The sequence below is a fragment of the Mastigoproctus giganteus genome, chromosome 2 (assembly GCF_048544385.1).
Source record: "Mastigoproctus giganteus isolate SK-2022 chromosome 2, ASM4854438v1, whole genome shotgun sequence".
NCBI lineage: Eukaryota > Metazoa > Arthropoda > Arachnida > Uropygi > Thelyphonidae > Mastigoproctus > Mastigoproctus giganteus.
In genome coordinates this window covers 151685477-151709974 of record NC_143576.1, presented here as the reverse complement: position 1 = coordinate 151709974, position 24498 = coordinate 151685477, and the positions used below count along the sequence as shown (strand labels likewise).

General features: G+C 36.1%; 1 protein-coding gene across 1 annotated transcript in view; it reads left to right on the top strand.

Annotated features, from left to right (window-relative positions):
* LOC150089664 (uncharacterized) overlaps positions 1–24498 on the top strand; it is a 132603-nt gene that overhangs the window by 62684 nt on the left and 45421 nt on the right. Inside the window, exon 4 of the mRNA XM_090368721.1 lies at positions 9661–9741. Within this exon, the coding sequence (XP_090224847.1) occupies positions 9661–9741 (81 nt within the window). The remainder of the gene's footprint in view (positions 1–9660; positions 9742–24498) is intronic.

The window sequence follows — 24498 nt, the reverse complement described above, 5'->3', positions numbered from 1 at the left end:
AATCAGTGTACATAACATCATGTACACTGATGTTATGTAGCTTTCATTTCACGAGGCTTTTGGTTCTATAAATAAAATTGTTTTTATTTATTAAACCAGTTCATTGTAAATAAATTTTAAGAATTTGATTTACAGGAACATAACCCCCGCTATTCGCGGGGGTTATGTTCCCGAGAAATGCCACGAATACCGAAAATGCGAATACTGAGTTATGGCTCCCATAGTAATAAAGGGGTTCCGTTCCAAAGTATGAAATACAGTATATAAGAAAAACTAGTCTAAAATTGTGTCTATGTATGTATTATATGTACCTTCATAATATGACTATGTACATAGACAGTACATAGTGAAATGCAAGCATATGGCATCGAAATGAAAATAAGAAACAATTTAATATTAAATTTAATATTTATTAGAAATTTCAAACAAATCTTTCAAACTAGTGCCTTTGCTAGCTAAAAAAACTTATTCCACCAGAGCTATCACCAGTTTCGCTAAAGTGTTGATAAAGGAGTCTTGCCTTTTCACGAATGATGAGTGAACTTAACGGAATTTTATTTTGAGTTCGGTCTTCTATCCACAGATTTAAAGCCTTTTCCGTTTTTTCTAATTTAACATCATGAGTTACAGAGCAAATTTTTGAAGCAATTAGCGTGTTTTCACGGACACTACGGCGGATTTTTTCTTCCGATTGATTGTACTGTTGACTCATTGATTTTATAATGTTTTGCCACTGAGGAGACACTTTCACCATTAGAAATTTTGTCTAATAACTCAATTTTATTCGCTAATGTCATCACCTTCTTTGATCTTTTCACATTTCCTTTGTTATTCGTAGCCATATTTTTGTACGGCTTAGAAAGAACTTGTCTACAATAAAGTCACTTTCTTCCGTTAACACACTCGAAAAAGTTTGTTTTACACTGCAAAATGGTAGATTTCTCACTTTTGTAAGCATATCAATTTATAAATTGATATGCTTACAAAAGTGATATCAATTTATAAATTGATATGCGGATAAATTGATATAAGGATTAGCGAGAAACATCCACGCCGGGATTTCGTCACCCCTTTCCCCCCACCCACTGAGCACTGTTTTGACCGGGAAAGATAATTTTAGCCACGCCCATGTTTTTTATGGCGGAAAATGTTCATGGCGCTTTAAAATTCACATTTTTTTAGGTTTCATTTTATATTAAATCAGCGATCGCGAAACTGCGAATAGCGGGGATTTACTGTACTGATTAAGTCTTCATATGCAGACATTGCAGGGATAGTGGAAACATGGCTTCACTCAGACATAAGCAATGTTGAATTTGAATATGGGGAAAACAATGTATACAGGAAGGACAGGAGGGGTGGGAGAATTATGCTCTTAATTAAAAAGCATGTTAAATCTAATGCAGAGCATCCAGTCAACGTGGGTAATCAGTGTAATGTTGAGTCAGTTTGGTGTGCCGTAAACACTGGGAAAACAAAAATGAGAGTAGGAGTGTGTTATAGGCCTAATGACTGTGATGAATATAGCAAACAGCTATACAGAGAAATAGTGGGCCAGCAAATTAGAATGTCTCATTACGCTTATATTAATTAGAATGTCTCATTATGCTTATATTAATTAGAATGTCTCATTATGCTTATATTAACAGTAGAAGGAATGGATTGAATTGCATTTGGCCACTTGATATCAGTGGGTTAACTATTGATGATCCTGCTCAGGTTGCTGAAAAATTGAATAGGTATTTTACATCTACATTCACACTTGAGAAACTCTCTAGGGAAGGGGATGCTAGAAGTTTATCAAACTCTAACAGGGAGCTAAATGACTTTGTGATAACTGAAAGTGATAAATGGAAGATAAATTTTTGAAGCTGAACAAAAATGCCATCTGAGGTAGATGGAATCTATCCAGTTATATTAAGGGAGGCAGCAAAGTACATAAGCAAACTTTTATCTATAATTATGAGAGCATCCTTGGATTCGGGGGGGAGTCCCTGTGGACTGAAGGTGTGGGAATTTATCCCCAATTCACAAAGTGGGATCAAAAGGTGACATTAAAGTAATTATAGACCTGTTAGTTTGACAGGTCTATTGGAGATTGGAACTCATACATGTATATTTGTAAAGTGAATAAAAAAGTTGGGCGACTTAGATCTTTCTACTAATAAGTTTGTTCTGTTAGTTTGACTATTCAAGATGGATTCAGTAGATGATAGAAATGTTGGGGAGGATATTTATAAAATAATTATATAATATTGATGTAAATATACTATAGTTAACCCATAAAATTAAACTAAATATCTACTGTAAAGGCACCATTTTAATTATATCTCATATTGTGGCTACCTTCACAATGAGATACCAGGTATTGCACTACTTCAAATAAGTAATGCTTTTCTAGTAGAGAAGACTACTGTTACTTATTCTCACTGGGCACCACCACCCAGATGGCACCGTTTCAAAGCTTGTTGGCCTTTAATTGGTGGGTGGGCAGGTACCCTGGTAATGCAAACATACCATCACAGTTGCGAAGTTAATTCCACAATATGAGAGATACGAAATGGCGAACAGAATAATACTGTATTTAAAGAATAAATTCACAAGGCATAATTCGATATGGGTTTAAATTAACTATATAATATTGGTGTAGATACACCATATCTTCCTTCTTCCAGTCACATAGTTCCCTGAGGAGCTGTTGTGGCCACTAACAAATTCCTCCAACTGCATCGATTATGTGCTATACCAGTGGCATTGCCGAATGTTACGCCCAAAAGTTCACTGATCCCATCCTTCCACCTAGTTGCAGGCCTTCCTTTAACAGCAGTTTTTGGAGTTGGTTTTGTTATGGTCTCTATGGCATCAGATAATGTGGTATGCCATTGCCTACCACATGGCTGATTTTAAAAGGGGCTGGCTTTAATAATAGGATGAGTCATCATGCATCCCACAAGATGCCCTTGAAGAGGAAAGGTGACAACAGCAGAGCCCCACTTAGTGCAGAAGGCTGATTACAACTGATTTACGCCTGGTTTCCAAAGGTCGTATATTTATATAAACAGACATATATTATTCATTAGATTCTATGTATATAAACGGACATGTATTATTCATTAGATTTGCACAAGTAATTATTATACAGTATCTTCAGTCAATGAATTTATTCATAAGGTGACGCTATTATCTCTCTTCTTCCTGCTTCGATGTCTAATTGATGTCCAATATTTCCAATTAATTATGCTGAATATATGGGATACCAGGTATTGTACTACTTTGAATAAGTAACACTTCTCTAGTAGAGAAAACTACTGTTACTTACTCTCAGTGGTATCTCGTTGTGAAGCTAGCCACAGTATGAGATATAATTAAAACAATGCCTTTACTAGTTTAATTTTATGGGTTAACTATGGTGTATCTACACCAATATTATATAGTAAATTTAAACCCATATGGAATTATGCTTTGTGCATTTAGTCTTTAAATTGCTGAATAATGAATTAATGAATCAAAATAATGAATTTTTGGATATGGTGTACACAGCAAGAATATACCCAACTCTTTGACATAATATGGCCTTGACAGTGCCCTCTAACATATACTATTTGGACTTCAGTCACTGGCTGGCAGAATAGAGGCAGTGTGATTACAGGAATACCTCGCATAGCACGGTTTCGAACAGCGCAGGTTTCTCTATAGCGCAGTTTACAAATTGAAAAGGCGCCTCCGTAGCCAGGTGGGAAGGAGCAGCAGTGCATAGCACACGCTTCTTGATTAGACTGGGGTTCGAGCCCGTCACCACCAAATACGGAGGATGCGGAAAGGTCAGGGAATGACCACCGCATATCCCGGAGCAATATGGCCTTAGTTGCTAATGCTCCTAAAAACCAAATAACAACAATAACAACAAATTGAAAAAAAAAAAAAATTAACTGCGTTATGTACCAATACATTTGATATGTATGTATGTATTATAATGCCAGCACGTAGGCCAATGCGTTGTGGATTCAAGGCCACGCTGACTGTTGTCGCAACTCCCATTATATACGGACTCTGCTAGCATTCATATGTTAGTAAACACTCTAGATTCCGAGCGGTGAGGTCGTTCATTGTGCTTAAGCTGTACAAATATTTTTCGCTGTGTATTTTTATTAAAGATTGTTTTTTAAAAACATTACACCTTTATACACAAATATGAGTGGAAAGAGGAAATGTAATGGCGCTGTGTTCTTCTAGATCCAAACATCGAACGAGGTATGAAAGTAAGGCAGGCGTTGCAAAATGACATTCGATGTTATAAAGAGATGTATGCAGATAAAAAGAAGAAAAAAATTGTGCAAACTAAGCTGATCAGTTATTTTTCAAAATAAAAATACAGTACATACTTCACTTATATTCTTTTGGTATGTACATACTGCAATAAAAATCATTTGTGCTGTACTTACTAGTTTTTATAATTTTAATTTCTTTTTGCCTCAATTTATGATAAACAAACACCTATATATTTTTGCAACTCGACCCATATAATCAAATTGTCGGAATGCATTACATTAAAATACGTACGAATAATACCTCGATCAGCGCAGTTTCGCGTAGCGCGGTATTTTTTTGGCACGAATTAACCGTGCTATGCGAGGTATTCCTGTATACTCTAGCTGATGATCCAGATACTGTCTAGTTAGTTGCCAGTAGGTTCGGAGCAGTGGAAACTCTAGCAGCCGGCATGAAAACACCATTTTAGAGTTGTATCCTTGAAATGTTAGGAAGATTGGATCTTGCCATCCATTCATACTGCTTGATAGAAGAAAAGGATTGTCAGAGCTTTTGTCTGGAAATTAAACAATGGTTTCACCAGTTCATGGGTCTCACCTTGTCATTTACCAGAATTGTGAAAATTTTAGGCAGACTGTAATTTTAGGGTTAATTGACACTTCAAATGTTGGAAGCTGGAAAGTGCCTTTTAAGCTTTGCTGAATAGCATTTGTCTTTTTTGGTGGGAGGATATTTAAAATGGTGTATTTCGTCACATTATTTAAAGATCGTCTTGTATCTGTGTTTTAGTAGTTTGTTAACATTGTACTAACAAACAAAACACTATTTTTGAATTTTCAAAACACAAAACACAAAATTTCAAGATGGATTCAATAGATGATAGAAATGTTGGGGAGGATATTTATAAAATGATTATATAATATCGATGTAAATATACTATAGTTAACCCATAAAATTAAACTAAATATCTACTGTAAAGGCATCATTTTAATTAATTTCATATTGTGGCTACCTTCACAATGAGATACCAGGTATTGCACTACTTCAAATAAGTAATGCTTCTCTAGTAGAGAAGACTACTGTTACTTATTCTCACTGGGCACCACCACACAGATGGCACTGTTTCAAAGCTTGTTGACCTTTCATCGGTGGGTGGGCAGGTACCCTGGTAATGCAAACATACCATCACAGTTGCGAAGTTAATTCCACAATACGAGAGATACCAGGGTACTCTTACTAACACAAATTTCGATTTTTCTGCTGATCATCTCATTTACTACATACTTTACTCTTACTCACAAATTTAAAATATTTTCAATGGCAGTTTAAGCATTAATTACATTCTGACTGTATTTATTAAAGGCTGCATAATTTTAAATAAAATGAGGTATTGAATTTCTTGAAGTTCTCTAAGATATCAGATAGATGCCAGCTCTCCAGATTTATGATGGAGAATCTGCTTTTTCTCATTTGACCATTCTCCATCTCACTCTCTTAGTACAGCCAGGCCTCGCATAACGTGAGTTCGATTAATGCGTTTTTCAGTTACTGCTATTTGAAAAAATTGTACCACTTTTCACTTTACACGATGCAAATTTCTAGTTAACGTGATCTTTTTTTTTTTATGTGATAGTTGAAAAAGATTTGAGTCATGCGTTAAGCTTACTGTGCATTGGACAGGCAATAAACAAACGTTTGCCTGCTGCCCGCCTCGGTGTGCTCCATCAACCATCGGAAGAAGACGTGTTACTTGTTTGTCTACCCCTAATGAAGTTAATGCAGACGATAACGGTAAAAGAACTAGATAATCTTTCATATCACAGAGAACCTCAAACAAAAGGTTTGAGGTTCTCTGTGATACAAAAGATAATCTAGTTCTGACTGCAGTTTATTTCGCCAGGGCCCAGAGAAGATTGTGGTCAGCTATCGGAAATTGATTGATGAAAAGAGAAAGTCAACACTGTTCAAATATTTCTGCAACAGTCATTTCTTCATTGCGTATTTTTTGTCAGAGGTTCCCAAACTTTCTCGGTTCACTGCGCCCTTAGTGGCTCAGTAATTTTTTCACAGCACACCCAGACCAAAAGAAATACCTACCAGTTCTGTTTAGTAGTTGGGTCCAAACAACTAAGAAATGTTGAAACTGTGAACTACCTTGAGCTAGTAGTTCGTGCGGTGTTCGACAGATGTCGAGTATCACTGTGTTTCCCTCGAAAATTTAAAATATTCCATGGCGTTTTATGCAATAAACATTTAATTCCATAATTATTTTCATTATCTTTTACATTGTATACAGTTAAAAAGTTATTTAAAAGGTATTTTTAAAATTCTTTATGGACATTCCAGAAGGTCAAAGACCAATTATAATTTTTTCTATTGATTATTATATTCAATTAACAGCCGACCGGGCTAGCTGGGTGGGTAAAGTGCCTACCTGGCAACCCAAAGGTCGCGGGTTCGATTCCCGCCTCGGGCTTGGATCAAAAGTACTGCAAAAACCTTGGGAGGTGCATTATGGCCACAGAAGCCTATGCGCCAACAACTACCAAAAAAAAAAAAAAAAAAAAAAAATTCAATTAACGTGTTTCCGTTTTGCGCGATGCGCTCGCGGGACGAATTAATTGCATTAATCGAGGCCAGCTTGAATTGTTGATGGCAAGGAGTTAGTCTTTTTTCACAAAAACTCAGTTTTTCTGCTTTTTCTTTTTGCAGAAAATAAATAAAACAGGGTTTTTTTTTTTTTTTTTTTTTTAAATTTTGTGAATTTCTGCTTATTTCTGCTAAATAATTCACCGTCAGGTGTGCTGTGGTAGTCAGCGTTGCAAAATAGAAATGTGCTGTAATTACAATACATGAAAAATATCACATATATATGTCTTCCGAAAACTTATGTTTCGTCAGACTTTGTGGTGCTCATTCAGTAATACCAAAGAAATATGACATAAGTTTTTGGAAGACATAAATATATTTATGCGATATTTTCCGTGTATTGTAAAATCTGAAAAAATTGAAAGTGAACCATCACATCTAGTACACATTAGACTTGTGTACTGCATGTAGATGTGATGGTTCACTTTCAAATGGTAGGAAACAAGATATAATCAGACATTTTCAAACAAACAACAGCATATAATGCATAGAAAGATATGCAAAAATAATTTTACATTTCATGATGATATTCTAAATGTTTATTTGCATCTTTTGTCATAGAACATATCATGTCATAGAACTATGAGATATGCTGATCATGCAGGTATATCGTTCATATGTTTTGTGATAGTGAAATAGCAAAAAATGGTTGTGAAAGAACAAAATCAACAAGCATTATTAGTGAAATTGTGCAGATAGGGAAAGAAGAGGTAGTGATGGCTCTGAAAAATGGGCCAGTTTTGATTTACGACAGATTGGTAATCAGAGTGATTCCAACTTATAATCCATTATGGTGACCTTTTCTAATAAAAAGGAATTGTCAAATTGAAAGCAGCTTGGTCCATGTCAGCATTGGAAAGTGACTCTAAAGTATATGACATTGGTCATCTTCTTCTGAACAACCTAAAAGCATGTGAGATTTTGTCTGGAACTTAGTGTTGATAATGCAGAATATACTAGGCCTAATATTGATAATGCCTGTTTTACCAGGCCTAAAAACTGGACTGGCAAGGGTATTAAAATTGGCAATCGAGCAGTTGGTGGTAATAGGCTGCCCTTGTCATTTTATTTGTGTGCTAAAAAGTAAGCTGCACATCTTCCTGTCATAATGAATACTTGATAGACATTTTTCAATATCTATGAAAAAGCCTGTTTAAGCATGGGTAATGCATCTCCATTATTTCTACTACCCAGGTAGTATGCATGCATCGTTTTATTATATCTCATATTGTGAATACCCACACAATGAATTGCATAGGTATTGTACTATTTTGAATAAGTAACGCTTCTCTGGTAGAGAAGACTACTGTTACTTATTCTCAGATGGGCACCACCACCACCCAGACGGCACCATTTTGAAGCTGGTTGGCTTCATCAGTGGGTGGGCAGGTACCCTTTGCAGTAGTGACAACCCAGTTATGAAGTATAACTCCACAATATGAGAGATGCTTGATGATGTGCACGATTTAATCTAAATATATTTCTTGACGAAATGTCAGAGGATGAAAAAGGCTGTTTAAGCATGTGTAATGCATCTCCATCATTTCTACTAGTCAGATAGTATGCATGCATCGTTTTATTATATCTCATATTGTGAATACCTTCCCAACAAGTTGCCTAGGTATTGCACTACTTTGAATAAGTAACGCTTCTCTGGTAGAGAAGACTACTGTTACTTATTCTCAGATGGGCACTACCACCCAGACGGCACCATTTCAAAGCTGGTTGAAGCCAACCAGCTTCGAAACTCATATTGCCACCACCAGGTGGCAATACGAACACCTTTCAGAGTTGCCAAGTTGAAAAAAATGATAACACGCAATGACTAGTAAGTGGCACTGACTCATGTTTAAATCCATTTCATGATTCTGCCATCAGCCCAGCGACAGCTGCTTTGTCCACTGTCTGCCCACTCTTGGAACATATTAGTTGCAGCACTCCATGAACAGCCTACGAGATGCTCAGTTTCTGTAATACTGCCACCCTTCAACCAGGACCACATGCCATGAACCTGCAATATCACATCACCACAACAGGTATGTCACCAGGTGGAGAGGAACAGCTGATTTCTAAAACACAGGGTTAATAAAGTGTGCATTTTACAGTGAAGTTCAATTCCAGGGTGGTTTGGACTTTAAAACAATGTTATTTTTCTGAAAAAATCCTTTTTTTTTTATGCCTGTTTTGGCCAAAAAACCTCCCGCTTAACCAGATCTCCAGCTTTTTGAAAGTCAAAAGTTAGCAGCTATATCGGTTTGAATCGCATGATGGTTTATATATTTCAGTATTCTGTTTGTTTGCATGTCTGTCTGTCTGTCTGTGTGCCAAGTTATCAGATGCAAAAACACCAGTGTTTAGTTTCATTACTGGTCACTCCATCTGAGAACAGCCAGTAATGTGTATCTTTTCTTGAAACAAACTTTTATTGTAGTGAGCTAAAACTTTGCAGCAATTCATTACCCCTTTTAGATTTATTTCAAGTACAGTTTGCTGATTTCTGAATGAAATTGAAACATTACACCAAATTTCAGCAGAGAATATATTCTCTGCTGAATTATTCATATTATTATTCATATTTCTTCAGAGAATATATTCATATTCTCTGCTGAAATATGAATACGAAAATAATTCTTTAAGTACTGTATTGTTATTTTTTTATCGTGCAAAATAAATGCAAAATATTTTATCACTATTTTTTTTTTGTTCTGTTTGAAAATAGTTTTTACCTGTTTTATTTTTCAGCCTATATTAAAAAAGTTAGCTGAGCTTTTACTTCAGACTTATTCCAAGATTAACGACCATAACAATTCTGAAAGAATAAAGGTGAATTTTGTTTTATTTTGTTTTCAAGTTTGAGACAATTGATTACTGAATTAAATGTATTGTTTTTTAAAATGTGAATAGGTTATATAGGGGGAATTAGGTTGGAAAAAACTTAATAAGCATTTGTTATTTTTATTATTTTATTTATTTGTTTGCTTATTTTTATTTCTTAATTTTAATTTATTTTTTATTTAATATTATTATTATTTTTTTTTACCATTCAAAACTCTGTAACCTCCTTTAAAATTCATAGCCAAAGCTGTATAACTGCCTAGATTCAGACATATATTGATATGTACTTTCCCGCTTAAAATTGCTCATGGAATCAGCTTTCGAAGTCTGGCAGGTTCTTCCTGGAATAATATGCATTTAAACAAAGATGGCACCTTAAGGGTATAGAACTGCTAGTTGTTGAGAGCAGGAGTAATAGAGATATGTTCTGATCTTATAACATGGATCAAAGTAAATTGCACATTGAGTTTTTTGTTTGTGATCATAAAAGCTGATTTTTGCAAGATATGTTGAGGGTAGCAATGTTTCAAATAAACAGAATGCTAATGCTAGGGAAACAAGCTTAAATAACTTCGTGGGGTGTGTCAAGGTAATAAACTATGCAAGAGCACTAAGTCTTAACTGTGTCTACAGTAATGTCAGTAGTGTTGTTCCATCCCCCATAATAGGACTAATGGAAACGTGGTGTCACTCAGAAATTGGAATTAAGTTTCACTATGACATGTATAATGTATTTAGGAGGGCAGGCGAAATAGAAGGGGAGATAGGTTATGCTTTTTATCAAAAATAGCATAAGCACGAGAAAGGCTTTTCCAGACTCAGTACTTGCACATGCCAGAATAGAATCTGGATGGTGTGAGGTAGTTGAAAGTAAAGGTAAAATGAAAATAGGGGTATTCTATAAATCAGAAGGTTTTTTTTTAGTGAAGTTATTAATTACTGGAATAAATTACCTCCATGAGTATTTGATGTTGACAACTTTGAGAAATTAAAAGGTCAGCTGGATATGATACATGTGGAGGGAAGCATACAGGCAGTTTATTTTCTTTTTTATATATTTTTTATTTTTATGTTTTTTTTTTTTTTTTGTTTTAATGTACTATAGGATTGTAGGGCTATTTCAATATACAGCAGACTCTCGATTTACTGGGATCGGATTAACCGGGACACTTCGAGATTCCAAATTAAAAAAAAAAAAAAAAAATCAACCAGAAATTACAAAATTCAAGTAATAAATAGAATAGGTATAAACAGATGTTTTGCAAGTTGTAATAAGCGACAAGCGGCATTATAAGTCATCATTGGGAGATTAGTGTACCTATTATCTTGCAACCCCTGCTGTCTTCACACCCGCCACTCAAAAAAAAAGAGAGAGAGCATAAATGTTTAGTTTGTTTTAGTGCATTCTGTCGATTATTATGTTCCGTTGCACTGCAAAAAGACAAATCTTCTCTCGTTATTTATGTCAGGGATGTCAATTTTTTTTAATTTTAATTTTTTTTTTTTTTTGTTTACTTTCAGTTAAACAAAAACTTGAAATTATTCAAAAGTTTGAAAACGGTACATCCGTTAAATCTCTAATGAACCATTATAATGTTGGTGACCAAACCATACACAACATTCTAAAAAATTAGGAAAACTATTAGACTTAAAATCGACATCAAAAAATAAAGGGAAGCATCATATTAGACATGTGAGTACTTGGTAAGCTTTTTCGATTTTTATCTATCACCATATTTTTTACATAGGTTGCTGAACATTTTTCGATACAATTAGTTCCTGTCTTACGCAACTACAGATTTACATCAATTTTTTTTTCACTCAAATTTTTTTTTTTTTTTTTTTAGGATTGTAAAATTTAAAACAAACAAAAATAATAAATAAATAAAATAAACAATCAATAACGATGATCACAGCACGCAAAAATTGCACAAGTGAGATACAGAGTAACAAGCAAAAAAAATAGGAAAGAAGAGAAGATTCTTACAATTTATTTATGTTTTTTTTTTTTTTTTTTTATATGACTGGAGATTTCAGTGAAAGGGACACACATTTTGCCATAAAAATGTAAAAACCCACAGAATTCCAGCTATCGGTATTTTTGCAAATGCAATAAGATTGAGATTACTACCCGTTTATAATTAGATGCACGAACAGAAAAGACCAGTAACATGAAAAGTGCAAATTGTTTTTATTGTTTTATGGTAGAGTTCTCCAGAAATGTGCTTTAGCAAAATGTGAGCTTGTGTGGGGCAATAATAGTGAGTTTTCGCCTTAACCCTGTGAAGTTCTTTACAGAAAATTTCATTTTGACCATTATCATGGTGCCGACTAAGAGAAAGTGACAGCAGTACTAGTAAATCTACCAAGAAAAGGAAAGCGATCGATTTGGATCAGAAAATTAAACTAATAAGTTTGTATGAAAATGGTCAAACATTAACAAGTATCGTGCTGAATTCAGATTTGTCAATAATAATTATAATAGCAATATGTTATTAGTCATTCCCGAGTTATGTAAAACTCAGTGAAGTAAGAAGTCCTGGAACATATCTCTTACTTATGTCGGGGACTTCTGTATTTTTGGATTAACCAGAAAATTGAAAGTCTACTGTAGTTATTAAAATCAAATCAAAATTCATAAGCTCTACCTGCATTACATTTCAGTCATGGAGAGATTTTCTGCTTTACCAGAAAATTTATGGGATCATCAAAATACATGAATCTGCTATACATTTAAAAATCTGAAACACCTTCATGACAGAGCATCATATTAGGATGATCTGTGACTCCATTATAAATTTCCACTTCTGATATATGTAAGAAGGCAATTAGCTTCCCTCCCCTTTACCACTGGTGAAATGCCCATGTACTTTACCTGCAATTACTGAAATTCCTATAAGTGGTTCCCATCAATTTCCTCATATTTTTATTTTTGTCTTATTGTTTCTAGCCAAAATAGCAGTTTGACAAACCATGTCTGCTACCCTTGGAAAACATCTAGTGGCCATTGATATATTACGAATATGACTAGCTGATCTGCATAAGCAGACTTTTAACTTTCCTGTAATGTGCTGCAGTAATACACCAGCTCATATCACTGCTATCCACCTGACTCAGTAATATTTCTAAAGCTAAGAGAAGCACTGGGCTCAGTGGACAGCCTTGCCTGATTATCCTCTGAAATTCCACTGAAGTGAAACAAACTCCATTAATTTTAATTTTTGTCTCTGCTAGTCCATACAGTACAGTATGCTTCCTGAATGGCCTCCTTCAACAATTCCCCTACCTGAAAGTGCTGCAGAAGGCCAATTAAATACACTTGTGAGATATTGTTGAATGCTTGTCCAAAATCTGCTAATATCAAGCCGACTTTATATTGCCTCTGCCGTATATGCTAATATCAATCCCTTAAAAAGCAAGTTGTTCTGATATTCCCTGTCAGAGACTTGGCAATTTGGAATCTCCTCTCTTTGATCTTCTCTGGCTTAAAATCTCTCTACCTCATTGTGTCAGATTCATCTGTTGTATCTACCGTTCTCCCAGCTCCACTAATCACTTCGAGCTCTTTGACTTCCTCTCTTTGCAACTTGACTTTCTCCAGTCCAACTTTCCTAACAGTGAGGTAATTTTCCTTGGTGATTTTAATGTTCACAACTCCAGCTGGCTTCCGTTTTCTAGTCACACCAACCCAGCAGGTCGAGATGCTGAGGCTTTTGCAATTGATAATCACCTAGCACAGATTGTTCATTTACCTACAAAGAATACCGGACAATCCTAATCATACAGCCAATATGCTTGATCTTTTTCTCACAAGAACCCTTCTAAGTACACGGTCGAAGTGAGAGGTCCTTTAGGCACTTCAGATCACAACTTGGTGATTGTCTCTTCTCCAATGGAACCTTTATCTCATGGCTATTCCCAACCTCGTGTTGTTTGGCATTACAAGAATGCAAAATGGGATGACCTGCAAGACTTCTTTTCCGTGGTCAGATTACTGTTTCAAAACTTCTGATGTCAACGTTTGCTCAGATCATGTCAGTGAAATTATTCTTGCAGGAATGGAATCTTTTATCCCACACTCCACTTTAAAATCTCATCCTTTATCTAAACCTTGGTTTTCCAATAAATGTGCTAAGGCTGTTCAAGAGAAGAATGTTGCATATCGTAATTGGCTTGTTTCTAATTCTTCAGTTTCATTTTCTGCCTACACCAAAGCTCGCAACAATTGTAAAGCAGTTATTAATCAGTCCAAACTAGAGTTTGAACAGGCAAAGAGTAGAAAACTTGCTTCTTGTCCTAATGGTAGCTGAGCATTCTGGTCTCTTGCCAGTGCTATTGGCCGCAACTTTTGCCCATCTCTGCTCCCACCTCTGTCCAAACCAGATGGTTCTGTTGCCACTTCAGCCAAGGATAAAGCTGACCAGCTAGCATCCCATTTTTCTTCCAGCTCATGTATTAATGATCTTGGTAAAACCCCTCCCACTATTCCCAACATGCTCCATTCAATGCCTCCTGTGGTCTTCCGTCAAAAGGATATCAGAAGGATTTTGTTGAATCTTGATGCTAAGAAAGCTCCAGGTCCTGATGGTGTTTCTCCACTTGTTCTCAAAACCTGTGCTCCTGAACATACTCCTATTCTTTGCCGCCTTTTTTCACTTTCTTATTCCAAAGGTGTTTTTCTTTCTACTTGGAAATTTGCCCATATCCAGCCAGTTCCTAAAAAGGGTGACAAATCCCTCCCATCCAATTATCGTCCCATTGCAATTACTTCTACTCTTTCTAAAGTAATGGAGAAATCAATTAACCGCCAACTCTTAAACTACCTAGAAACCTTCCGTCTGATCAACGATCGCCAGTATGGATTCCGTCAGTGTCGATCCACTGGTGATATTCTGGCTTATGTTACCCATTAATGGGCAAGTTCGGTGAAACACAAGCAGTTACCCTTGACATCTCAAAGGCTTTCGATTATGTCTGGCATAAAGATCTCCTAAACAAATTTCCATCTTATGGTTTGCCAACTGTCTTTTGTAATTGGTTATCCCGTTTTCTCATTGATCGCTCACTGAGGGTGATGGTAGATGGCTCTCTGTCTTCTAACTTCATTACTAATGCTGGTGTCACCCAAGGTTCCGTTCTTTCCCCCACTCTTTTCCTCTTGTATATTAATGACCTCCTTCCATTGACTGGAAAGTCTATCCATAGTTTTGCCGATGATAGCACATTGCATTCCACTTTCCATTTTGAGAAACCTTGCCCTGCTCAATCAGCTTCAACTTCTCGAATATCTGCTACCAATTCCTTAAATGGCAATCTGCAGGTAATTCTCCAGTGGGGCAAAGACAACTTAGTTGATTTCAACCCTTCTAAAACTCAGGCTTGTCTTATATCTCGCAAAAAGGATTCTTCTGCTCCTATGCTTATCTTTAGTGACACTCTGATTTCTAGGCAAAATGATATATCTCTTTTGGGGATTACCATGACTTCTAAATCTCTCTTGGCACAAGCACATTACAAATATTGCTTCCTCTGCATCTAAAAAACTTGGTTTTCTCTTTCGCTCTCGGCGTTACTTTTCTTCCAAACAGCTGCTCACTCTGTATAAATCGCAAATCCGCCCTGCCATGGAATATTGTTCCCACATCTGGGGTGCTGCCCCTAAAACCTCTCTCAGGCTCCTTGATTCCATTCAGAAGGCAGTTAGGTTAATTAATGATTCATCTCTAACAGAGTCTCTCCACTCGTTTTCTCATAGACGTACTGTTTCTGCTGCATGCCTCTTCTACAGATACTTCCATGGGCACTGTTCTTCTGAATTGGCTTCTATAATTCCCGCTCTCTCTTTCAAAACAGTCCGAACACGTGCAGCCACCAGCCAACATCCATTTACTGTCCAACTTCAAACCCACAGAACCAACTTTTCATCTTCCTCCTTTATTCATTCAACTGCTGTTTTCTGGAACAACCTTCCTTCATACATATTTCCTGAAAATTACAATCTACAGAAGTTCAAGTCCAATGTCAACAAATATCTTTCGTCTTCTCAACCTCCAACCCAAGCATGGTACTAAGTACTATAGGTTCTAATACCTCTCGTGTTTGGGGTTCTCATAAAAAAAAAAAAAAAAAAAGTTATTTTAAAGTGTATAGTTTGTCTGTAACTTCCATAGTCAGTGACATAAATAATGAAACAAAATTTGTCCTTTTGCAGTGCAACAGAACACAATCGACGTGATGCACTAACTCAAACTAAACATTTGGTCTCTCTCTTTTTTTTTTTTTTTTTTTAATTTTGTTTTGAACGGTAGGTGCGAAGACAGAGGGGGGGTGGGGTTTGCAAGATAATAGGTACACTAATCTCCTAATGATGACTTATAATGCCGGTTCTGTCGCTTATTTACGACTTGCAAAATATCTGTTATACCTATTCTAGTTATTACTTGAATTTTAGCCGACCGGGCTAGCCAGGTGGGTAAAGTGCCTGCCTGGCAACCCAAAGGTCGCGGGTTTGATTCCCGCCTCGGGCTTGGATCAAAGTACTGCAAAAACCTTGGGAGGTGCATTATGGCCACAGAAGCCTATGCTCCAAAAAAAAAAAAAACTTTAATTTTATGATTTCTGGTTGTTTTTTTTTTTTTTTTTTTTATTTTGTAGTCCTGAAGTGTCCTGGTTAATCCAGTCCCGTTAAATCAAGAGTCTGTTGTACTTTATTATTACCGTATTTAATGTTGGTAATGTCTTATTGTGTGTTTATTATATGTATATATGTACAAGAAAATCACGTTATATATTTAAGGTCAGCAGGTGTTTGCTTATATCTGCAGTTTCAGCCATCCACGGTAGGTCTTGGAACGTATCCTCTGTGGATACGGGTGTCTTACTGTAATGAAGAGAATATTCTGAAAATTTGTTTTTATATGATTTGATTATGCTTTTATTATATTATGTTTTTCGCCTGATTGAAAATTTCATGGAACGGGAAACACATTATCGTTATTATTGCAAATGCAATAAGATCAAGTTTATTACCCATTTATAATAGATTGCACTAACAGAAAAGACCAATAAACTGGAAACTGCAAATTGCTTTTCTTGTTTTATGGTAGTGACCTCCAGAAATGTGCTTAAGAAAAATATCACAAGGGCATTCAAAATTGACTTATAACCGAACATATGATAACAAAGAAAGTGTAGTGCATTTTAATGATCTGAAATAGTTTTTTGAGATTTGATTCTATAAAGTGGCTGATTCTACTAACCAGTGATCATACTAACCGGCACCTACTTATTTCACTTTATGATGGATTTATGATTGTCTCCGCCTGGACCACGTGGTCCTTCCTCAGCCTTTTGTAAACATGTTCACCACATGTTTTGTTGTTGCATTCTTTAGTTGAAGTGATTTTTTTGTGTTGTGCTTTAATCAATATATTGCTTTTAATCAGTATGTACAATATCCATTATAAAAATCACCTTTTAGAGAGATAAATAGCTTAGTTATATAACGAAAATTTTAACTTCCGAGGTCTTGGAACGAATTGCCAAAAAACGTGTTTTGGGTTCATATTATGATGTTTTCAAAAATACAGTAATGTCTCTGGAATGGATTAATATCATAAAGTGTGGGTCCACTGTATTTGTATTTTAAACTTGTGTTTATTTCTTTAGTTGATATCAAAACATTATACATAAAGAAAAATAAATTGTTTATTTACTTAACAGTAATTTTTTTTTTTGTATATTTTTATTTTGATATTATTTTTGTTTATTGTTTTCATTATGTTTTTTTGGAGTCCATTTTTATAATTTTATCGCTTTGAAAAAATAGGATACAGTTACACAATAGAAATGTGATTAGGGCAAATGGATCATAGAGCATATACTTTTAGGGCAAGTGGAAAATAGGACTTAAGCTATTAGGGCAAGTGAGATAATGCCCAAAGACATTCTCTTTGACTCCATCACCATAGGACCCCCAAAATTCCTAACAATTACTGCCATATTGCTCTGACCCTTTGCTCATGTAATGTCTTAGAAAAATGGTCAGTGCTCACCTTATATATTACCTTGAAGCAAATGTCTATTTCAACAAGACTCGGTGTTGCTTCTGAAGAAATTTGTCCACTCTGGATCATTTGATCCAGTTAGAAACAGCAATTTGTGACGCATTTACAAATCGTGAGTACTTGGAAGTGTTTTAAAAGATTTATATCTACCTGGTCTTAGAAGTCATCTTATTTTTATCAGGAATTTTTCATCAAAATGAATATTGCAGGTTCATGTTAGATCCAGCTTGTCCCGTTGTTTTTTTCCAAGGAGGAGGAGTTTCCCAAGGCTCTCTCCTCAGTGTTACACTTTTTTCAGTGAAAGTAAACTATTACAGAACAGCTTCCCATATCAGTAAACAGTGCTGTTTATGTGGATGATTTTTGATTAGTGTATGATAGTATTTTTTGTCTCTCTTGCAACATATTTATTGAATTGTTTTGTTTGTTTGTATTTTATTGGCGCATCAGCAACTGAGTATTTATTGAATGACAACTGCAATGAGCATTTGGTTTAAGTTGTGGAAACGATTGTTTGTCTTTTCCACAAAAGACCTTTTGTGTGCATTTTTTTCCAAATTAGATCTTCACCCTGAACCCTGAACTCAGTCTTGGACAAATTGCAATTCTTGGGGTTGCAGAAAAAAAATTTTTGGGACTCGTCTTTGATCAAAAGCTGACTTTCCTCCACCATATCCATCAGCTCAGGGCAAAATGCATGAGATGTCTAAACTTGCTATGCCATTTCTATGTTCTCCAACTATTTGGGATAAGAGGGCGCCTCCGTAGCCAGGTGGGAAGTAGCAGCAGTGCGTAGCACACGCTTCTTGATTAGACCGGGGTTCGAGCCTGTCACCACTAAATATGGAGGATGCGGAAAGGTCAGGGAATGACCACCGCATATCCCGGAGCAATATGGCCTTAGTTGCTAATGCTCCTAAAAACCAAATAACAAACAAACAAATATTTGGGATAAGATAGAAGCACATTATTACACCTGTATTGAGTACTTGTCCAGTTCCAAACTTGACTGTGATGCCCAAGAAGCACATAAATTTAAAGCAATGTTTATAGTTGACATGGGCAGCCAGTGCAATGTTTAATCAGTTTGGTATGACATAAGCACTGGAAAGGCAAAAATGAGAGTGGGAGTGTGTTATAGATGTAATGATCTGATGAGTACAACAATCAACTGTATATAGAAATAGAATGGGCCGGTAAATCAGAATGTCTTATGATGGGAGATTTTAACATTCCAGATATTGACTGAAACATGTAGGTTGGTCACTAACACACTAGCAAGACACTTTTTTTATTTATTGGATAACTGTTTTCTACAGCATTATGTTAGAGAGGCAACCAGAGGGGGTAATACTCTTGATCTGATTATCAGCAGTGATTATTCATTCATTAAAAATCTGCAGATAAAAGAACCATTAGGTGGTAGCAATGGCAGTGTACTGGTCTGGTATTTACTTAAAGATGTAACAATTAAACTTAAAGGTGTAACTGCCATCGAGGATAAAAGGAAGAGTTTTTGCTTTTGTAAAGGTGACTACTGGACAGTGAAGTGTCGAGTCAGTTTAGTGTAACATAAGCACTGGGAGATCAAAATTGAGAGTAGGAGTATGTCATAGGTCTAATGGCTCTGGTGAGTATAATAAAAAAACTGCACAGGAAAATAGTGGGCAGATAAATCGGAGAGTCTTATAATGGGGATTTTAATTTCACGGATATTGACTGGTATTTGTGAGTTGGTCACTCACACATTAGCAAAGTTTTTGTGGATTTATTGGATGATTGTTTTCTACATCAGCATGTTCGGGAGGCAACTACAGGCATCTGATTATCAATAGTGATTCTTCATGCATTAAGAATCTGCAGATAAAGGAACCACTAGGTGGCAGTGATCGCAGTGTGCTCAAGTGAGATTTACTGAAAGAGGTAACCACCATCAGTGGTAAAGGGAAGGGTTTTTGCTTTCATAAAGGTAACTACGGAGGTCTGAGACTATTTAAATTCTATACAGTGAGACCAACTGATGATGTTACCAACAGCAAATTCAAAATTAGAAGCATTCAAAGAATTAATCTTGGAAACTACTAGGCTTTACATACCAACTAAGAAATATTGTTCAAGGTTTAGGCCTAAATGGATGTCAAATGAACTAATGAGACATGTGGCAGAGAAGTAAAATGCATGGGATACATATAAATTAACATGTGACACAGAAGCCTATGATAGATATAAGCTGGTCTGTAACAAAGTCACAAAGGAGGTTAGGCAGGCAAAGGCAGATTATGAGAAATCTTTGGCAAAGAATGCAAAGAAAAACAAAGAGTTTTTCTTTGCATTCTTTCTAGAGTTTACCTATGTAAACTCTAGAAAGAAAGAAAGATGAATCAAATTGGTCCACTGGATATTGATGATTCGACTGTTGATGATCCTGCTCAGGTGGCTAACAAACTAAATGAGTATTTTGCATCTACATTCACACATAAGGAAGTTATTCAGGGAGGGGAATTAAACTCTGGCAGTGAGCTAGATGATTTTGTAATAACTGAGAGTAAAATGGAGGAGAAATTGTTGAAGATAAACATAAGAAAGGCACTCGGAGTGGATGGGATCTATCCAGTTATATTAAAGGAGGCATCAAAGGAAGCAAGCAAACCCTTAACCATAATTATGAGAGCTTCCTTGGACTCAGGGGAGGTACCCATGGACTGGATATGCGCAAATGTGACCCCATCCACAAAGGAGGATCAAAGAGACACAGGTAATTACAGACATGTTTATTTAATTTCTGTTCCAGGGAAATAATGGAGGCACTGGTTACAAAAGCACTGCAGGATCATCTATACAAGACTTCAGTTATAGCTCTGACACAGCATGGTTTTGTTAAGGGAAAGTCTTGTCTGATCAATTTGATTGGATACTATGATGTGGTCACAAAGGAACTGGATGCAAGGAATAACTTTGTTATCATATATTTGGATCTTAGAAAGGCTTTTGATACTGTTGCACATGGAAGACTACTGCACAAATTGGAGCAGTTTGGCATTGGAGGCAAATTGCGCTATGGATAAAGAGATGGTTGAGTGGGAGAAGACAGACTGGTAAGCAATGGACTCTGCTCTTCTTGGACTAATGTGTTATTAGTGGAGTCCCTCAGGGTTCCGTGTTAGGTCCATTATTGTTTTCTGTGTTCATTAATGATATTGATGATTGTATATCAGGCTTAATGTCCAAGTTAGCAGACGATACGAAGGTCGGCAGGGTTGTTAATGACACTGATGACAGTACGCTGCTGCAACAGGATCTAGAAAAGTTGAGCAGATGGGCTGAGAGGTGGCAACTGAAGTTTAACATTGACAAATGTAAAGTACTGCATATGGGAAGCAGTAACCCCAGAGTAACGTATCAACTCTGTGGTACTACACTGACAGTGGTAGAGAGTGAAAAGGACCTATGGGTAATTGTGCAAGCAGATATGAAGTTTTCTGAGCAGTGCACATGGTCTGCAAAAGTAGCTCATGTTGTCTTTGTCAATGATATACAGGAATTTTTCTAGCAGGGAATGGTCAGGCCACACCTTGAGTACTGTATATAGGTCTGGAGGCCTTGTTTTAAGAAGGATGTAGAGGTGTTGGAACAAGTACAGAGAAGGGCAACAAGATTAGTGAATGGAATGAAGGGTTGCTCTTACGAAAAAAAGCTTAAGTTTTGCAGATTAGTGTCTGGAGACTAGGCACCTACGAGGTGATCTGATTGAGGTGTATAAAGTGTTAAATGGTTTGAGCATGCTCATTGCTGATGGCATTCTTCCTCATGTTCAGATTAATCACCTGAGAGAGCATAGATTCAGTTTGTGGAAAGACAGTTATAGGATAGAATTGCAGAAGTTTGCCTTTAGCCAGTCGGTAGTTGATTGGGGGAACAGACTTCCATCTTTTGTTGTGGAAGTTGTTAGCCTAAATGAATTTAAGGCTGGACTGGTATTTGGAATGAATCGAGGGGTGAAATTGGAGCATTTTTTTTTTTCCCTGGCTGATGCTTAATAAGCTTGATTTTTTGGATCGTATGCCTATGCTAATACTATGGTTTCAGACAGTTTTTAAATTCTTTACAGTGGGACTAACTGATGATGTTACCATCAGCCCATTCTAAATGGGAACCATATATGGAATTAATCATAAAAGCTGCTAGGCTTTTCATACCAGTTAAGAAATACTGTTCAAAGTTTACACCTAAATGGATGTCAGATAAACTGAGAATCATGGCAAAGAAGAAAAATGCATGGGGTGCATATAAATTATCAGGCAAAACAGAATCTTAGGTAGACTAGTCCTCAATCAAGTCATAAAGGATGTTAGGCAAGTGAAGCCAGATTACAGGGAAATATTTGGCAAAGGTTGCAGAGAAAAACAGCAAAGACTTCTTTACTTACATAAACTGAAGGGATGAATCAAATTGGTCCACTTGATATCAGTCGTTCAACTGTTGATAATCCTACTCAGGTTTCTGACAAACTGAATGAGTATTTGGTATCTACATTCACACATGAGGAATTTTTTAGGGAAGGGTATATCAGAGGTTTTTCAAACTCTAATGGGGAATTAAATGATTTTGTGATAACTGAAATTAAAGTAGAAGAGAAATTATTGAAGTTGAACATAAAAAGGCACCTGTGGTGGAAGGAATCTATCCAATTATATTAGGGCAATCAGCAGAGGAATAAGCAAACCCTCAGCCATAATTATGAGAGCATCCTTGGACTCAGAGAGGGTCCTCATGGACTGGAAATGTGCAATCTATCTCCCATTCACAAAGGGCAATCAAAGGGTGACACGAATAATTACAGGCCTATTAGTTTAACTTCCGTTCTAGGGAAAATCATGGTGTCATTGGTTAAAAAGTAATGGAGGATCATCTAGACAAGACTTCAGTTATAGTTCAAACACAGCATGGGTTTGTTAAGGGAAATCTTTTCTGACCAATTTGATTGGAATACAGTGATGTGGTCACAAAGGAACTAGATGGAAAAAAATAATTTTGGTTTGATATACAGGAAATCATCGTAAAACACAGTACTATTTTAACACGGTTCCACTCTAACACAGAATTGCTGCAACCCTCATATATCATGGTATTTTTGAACTTATTATGTTGGATATAATTTTTCAAACATATCCATTCTTTTTTGTGAATCCCTGCTATTGACTCGCTAGTTGTTATGCAAAAAAAAATTATTGGGAAATCCCCTTATTTTATTTTCTTGCAAAATCCCTGCATTAAATTCTGTGCTATTGAACTTGTGCTTGTACGAGACCATAAAAAATTGTGACTTCGAAGCGTACAGTTCGTGACTTTTAAGGTTTTTGTAAGGTTATTTTGGTTTTTATTTGATTGGTTTTTAAATTTGTCCTGGTATGTATTACTAAAAACTTTGTTCTTAAGAACAATATTGGAATAATTTCTTTGTTGTCAATTAAATTCCTGCCCCAAGTTATGTCTAAGGAAAGTAAAAAAGCACCACTCAAAACAAACTTTATTTTTCTAGAACCAAAGATACAAATTTTGGATCGTCTTAAAAAAGGGAAAAAAGGTATCATACGTTGCAAAAAGTTTAAATTTAAATGAAGCAATAATCCACACTATAAAAAAATGTACAAAAAATTAGTGCTGCTGTTGCTGCAGGATCCTTAATTTCCACAAATATGACAGCTTGTCCCTGAGCGCCAATAATTGAGAAAATGGAAAAAGCACTTATCATGTGGATTGACAATAGCAGTAAAAAAGGGATCTTGTTAGAGGGCAATGTAATTATATAAAAGGGCACTAAAAATTTATAACCGTTTAAAAGAAAATGGAGAATCTTATGGTAAGAAGAAATCTTTATTGTACTATATTGTGTATATGGTGACCACATTGTACAGCAAAGGTACAATATATGCTCATCTCAGCCAGTAAGCCAGTAGCTTGACAAGGTTATGGGGTAACATAAAAACATATATTACAAATAGATGAGAATAAAAACATGACATTGAATTAAATTAAAATGTGCTGCTATAAGATAAATGAATATCCAAATGTATAGCTAGCAGTATATACAAGTTCTGAGGCAGACAGTACACAAAGGTGTACACACATATATTTCTTAAAATTAATTACACATGTGTATGCACATAATTCAGCATATTTCACTGATCTCACAGGTTGCAGGCGTGCATTAAGTTAGCATTAGCATTAGTATAGGCATACGATGCAAGAAAGCAAGCTTATGCACTTTCAACCAAAAAAAAAAAACCCTCCCCTTTCACACCCCTTTATTTGTTCCAAATGCCTGTCCAGCTCAGCCTTAAGTTTATTTAGGCTGTCAACTTCCACAAAAAAGATGAAAGTCTGTTCCACCAATTAACCACCTGCTGGCTAAAGGCAAATTTCCACACATCATCTATTCTGCAACTGTCTTTTCTCAATTTGAATCTATGCCCCCTCAGGTTCTAAATCTGAGCAAGAGGAAGAATCCCATCAGCATTCAGCTTGCTCAACCCATTCAAGGCCTTATTCACCTCAATCAGATCACCTTGCAGGGCCTACTCTCCAGGTGCTGAAATTTGCAGAACGTAAGCCTTTCTTGGTAAGAGCACTCCTTTGTTCCCCTCACCAATCTTGTTGCCCTTCTTTGTACGCATTTTAG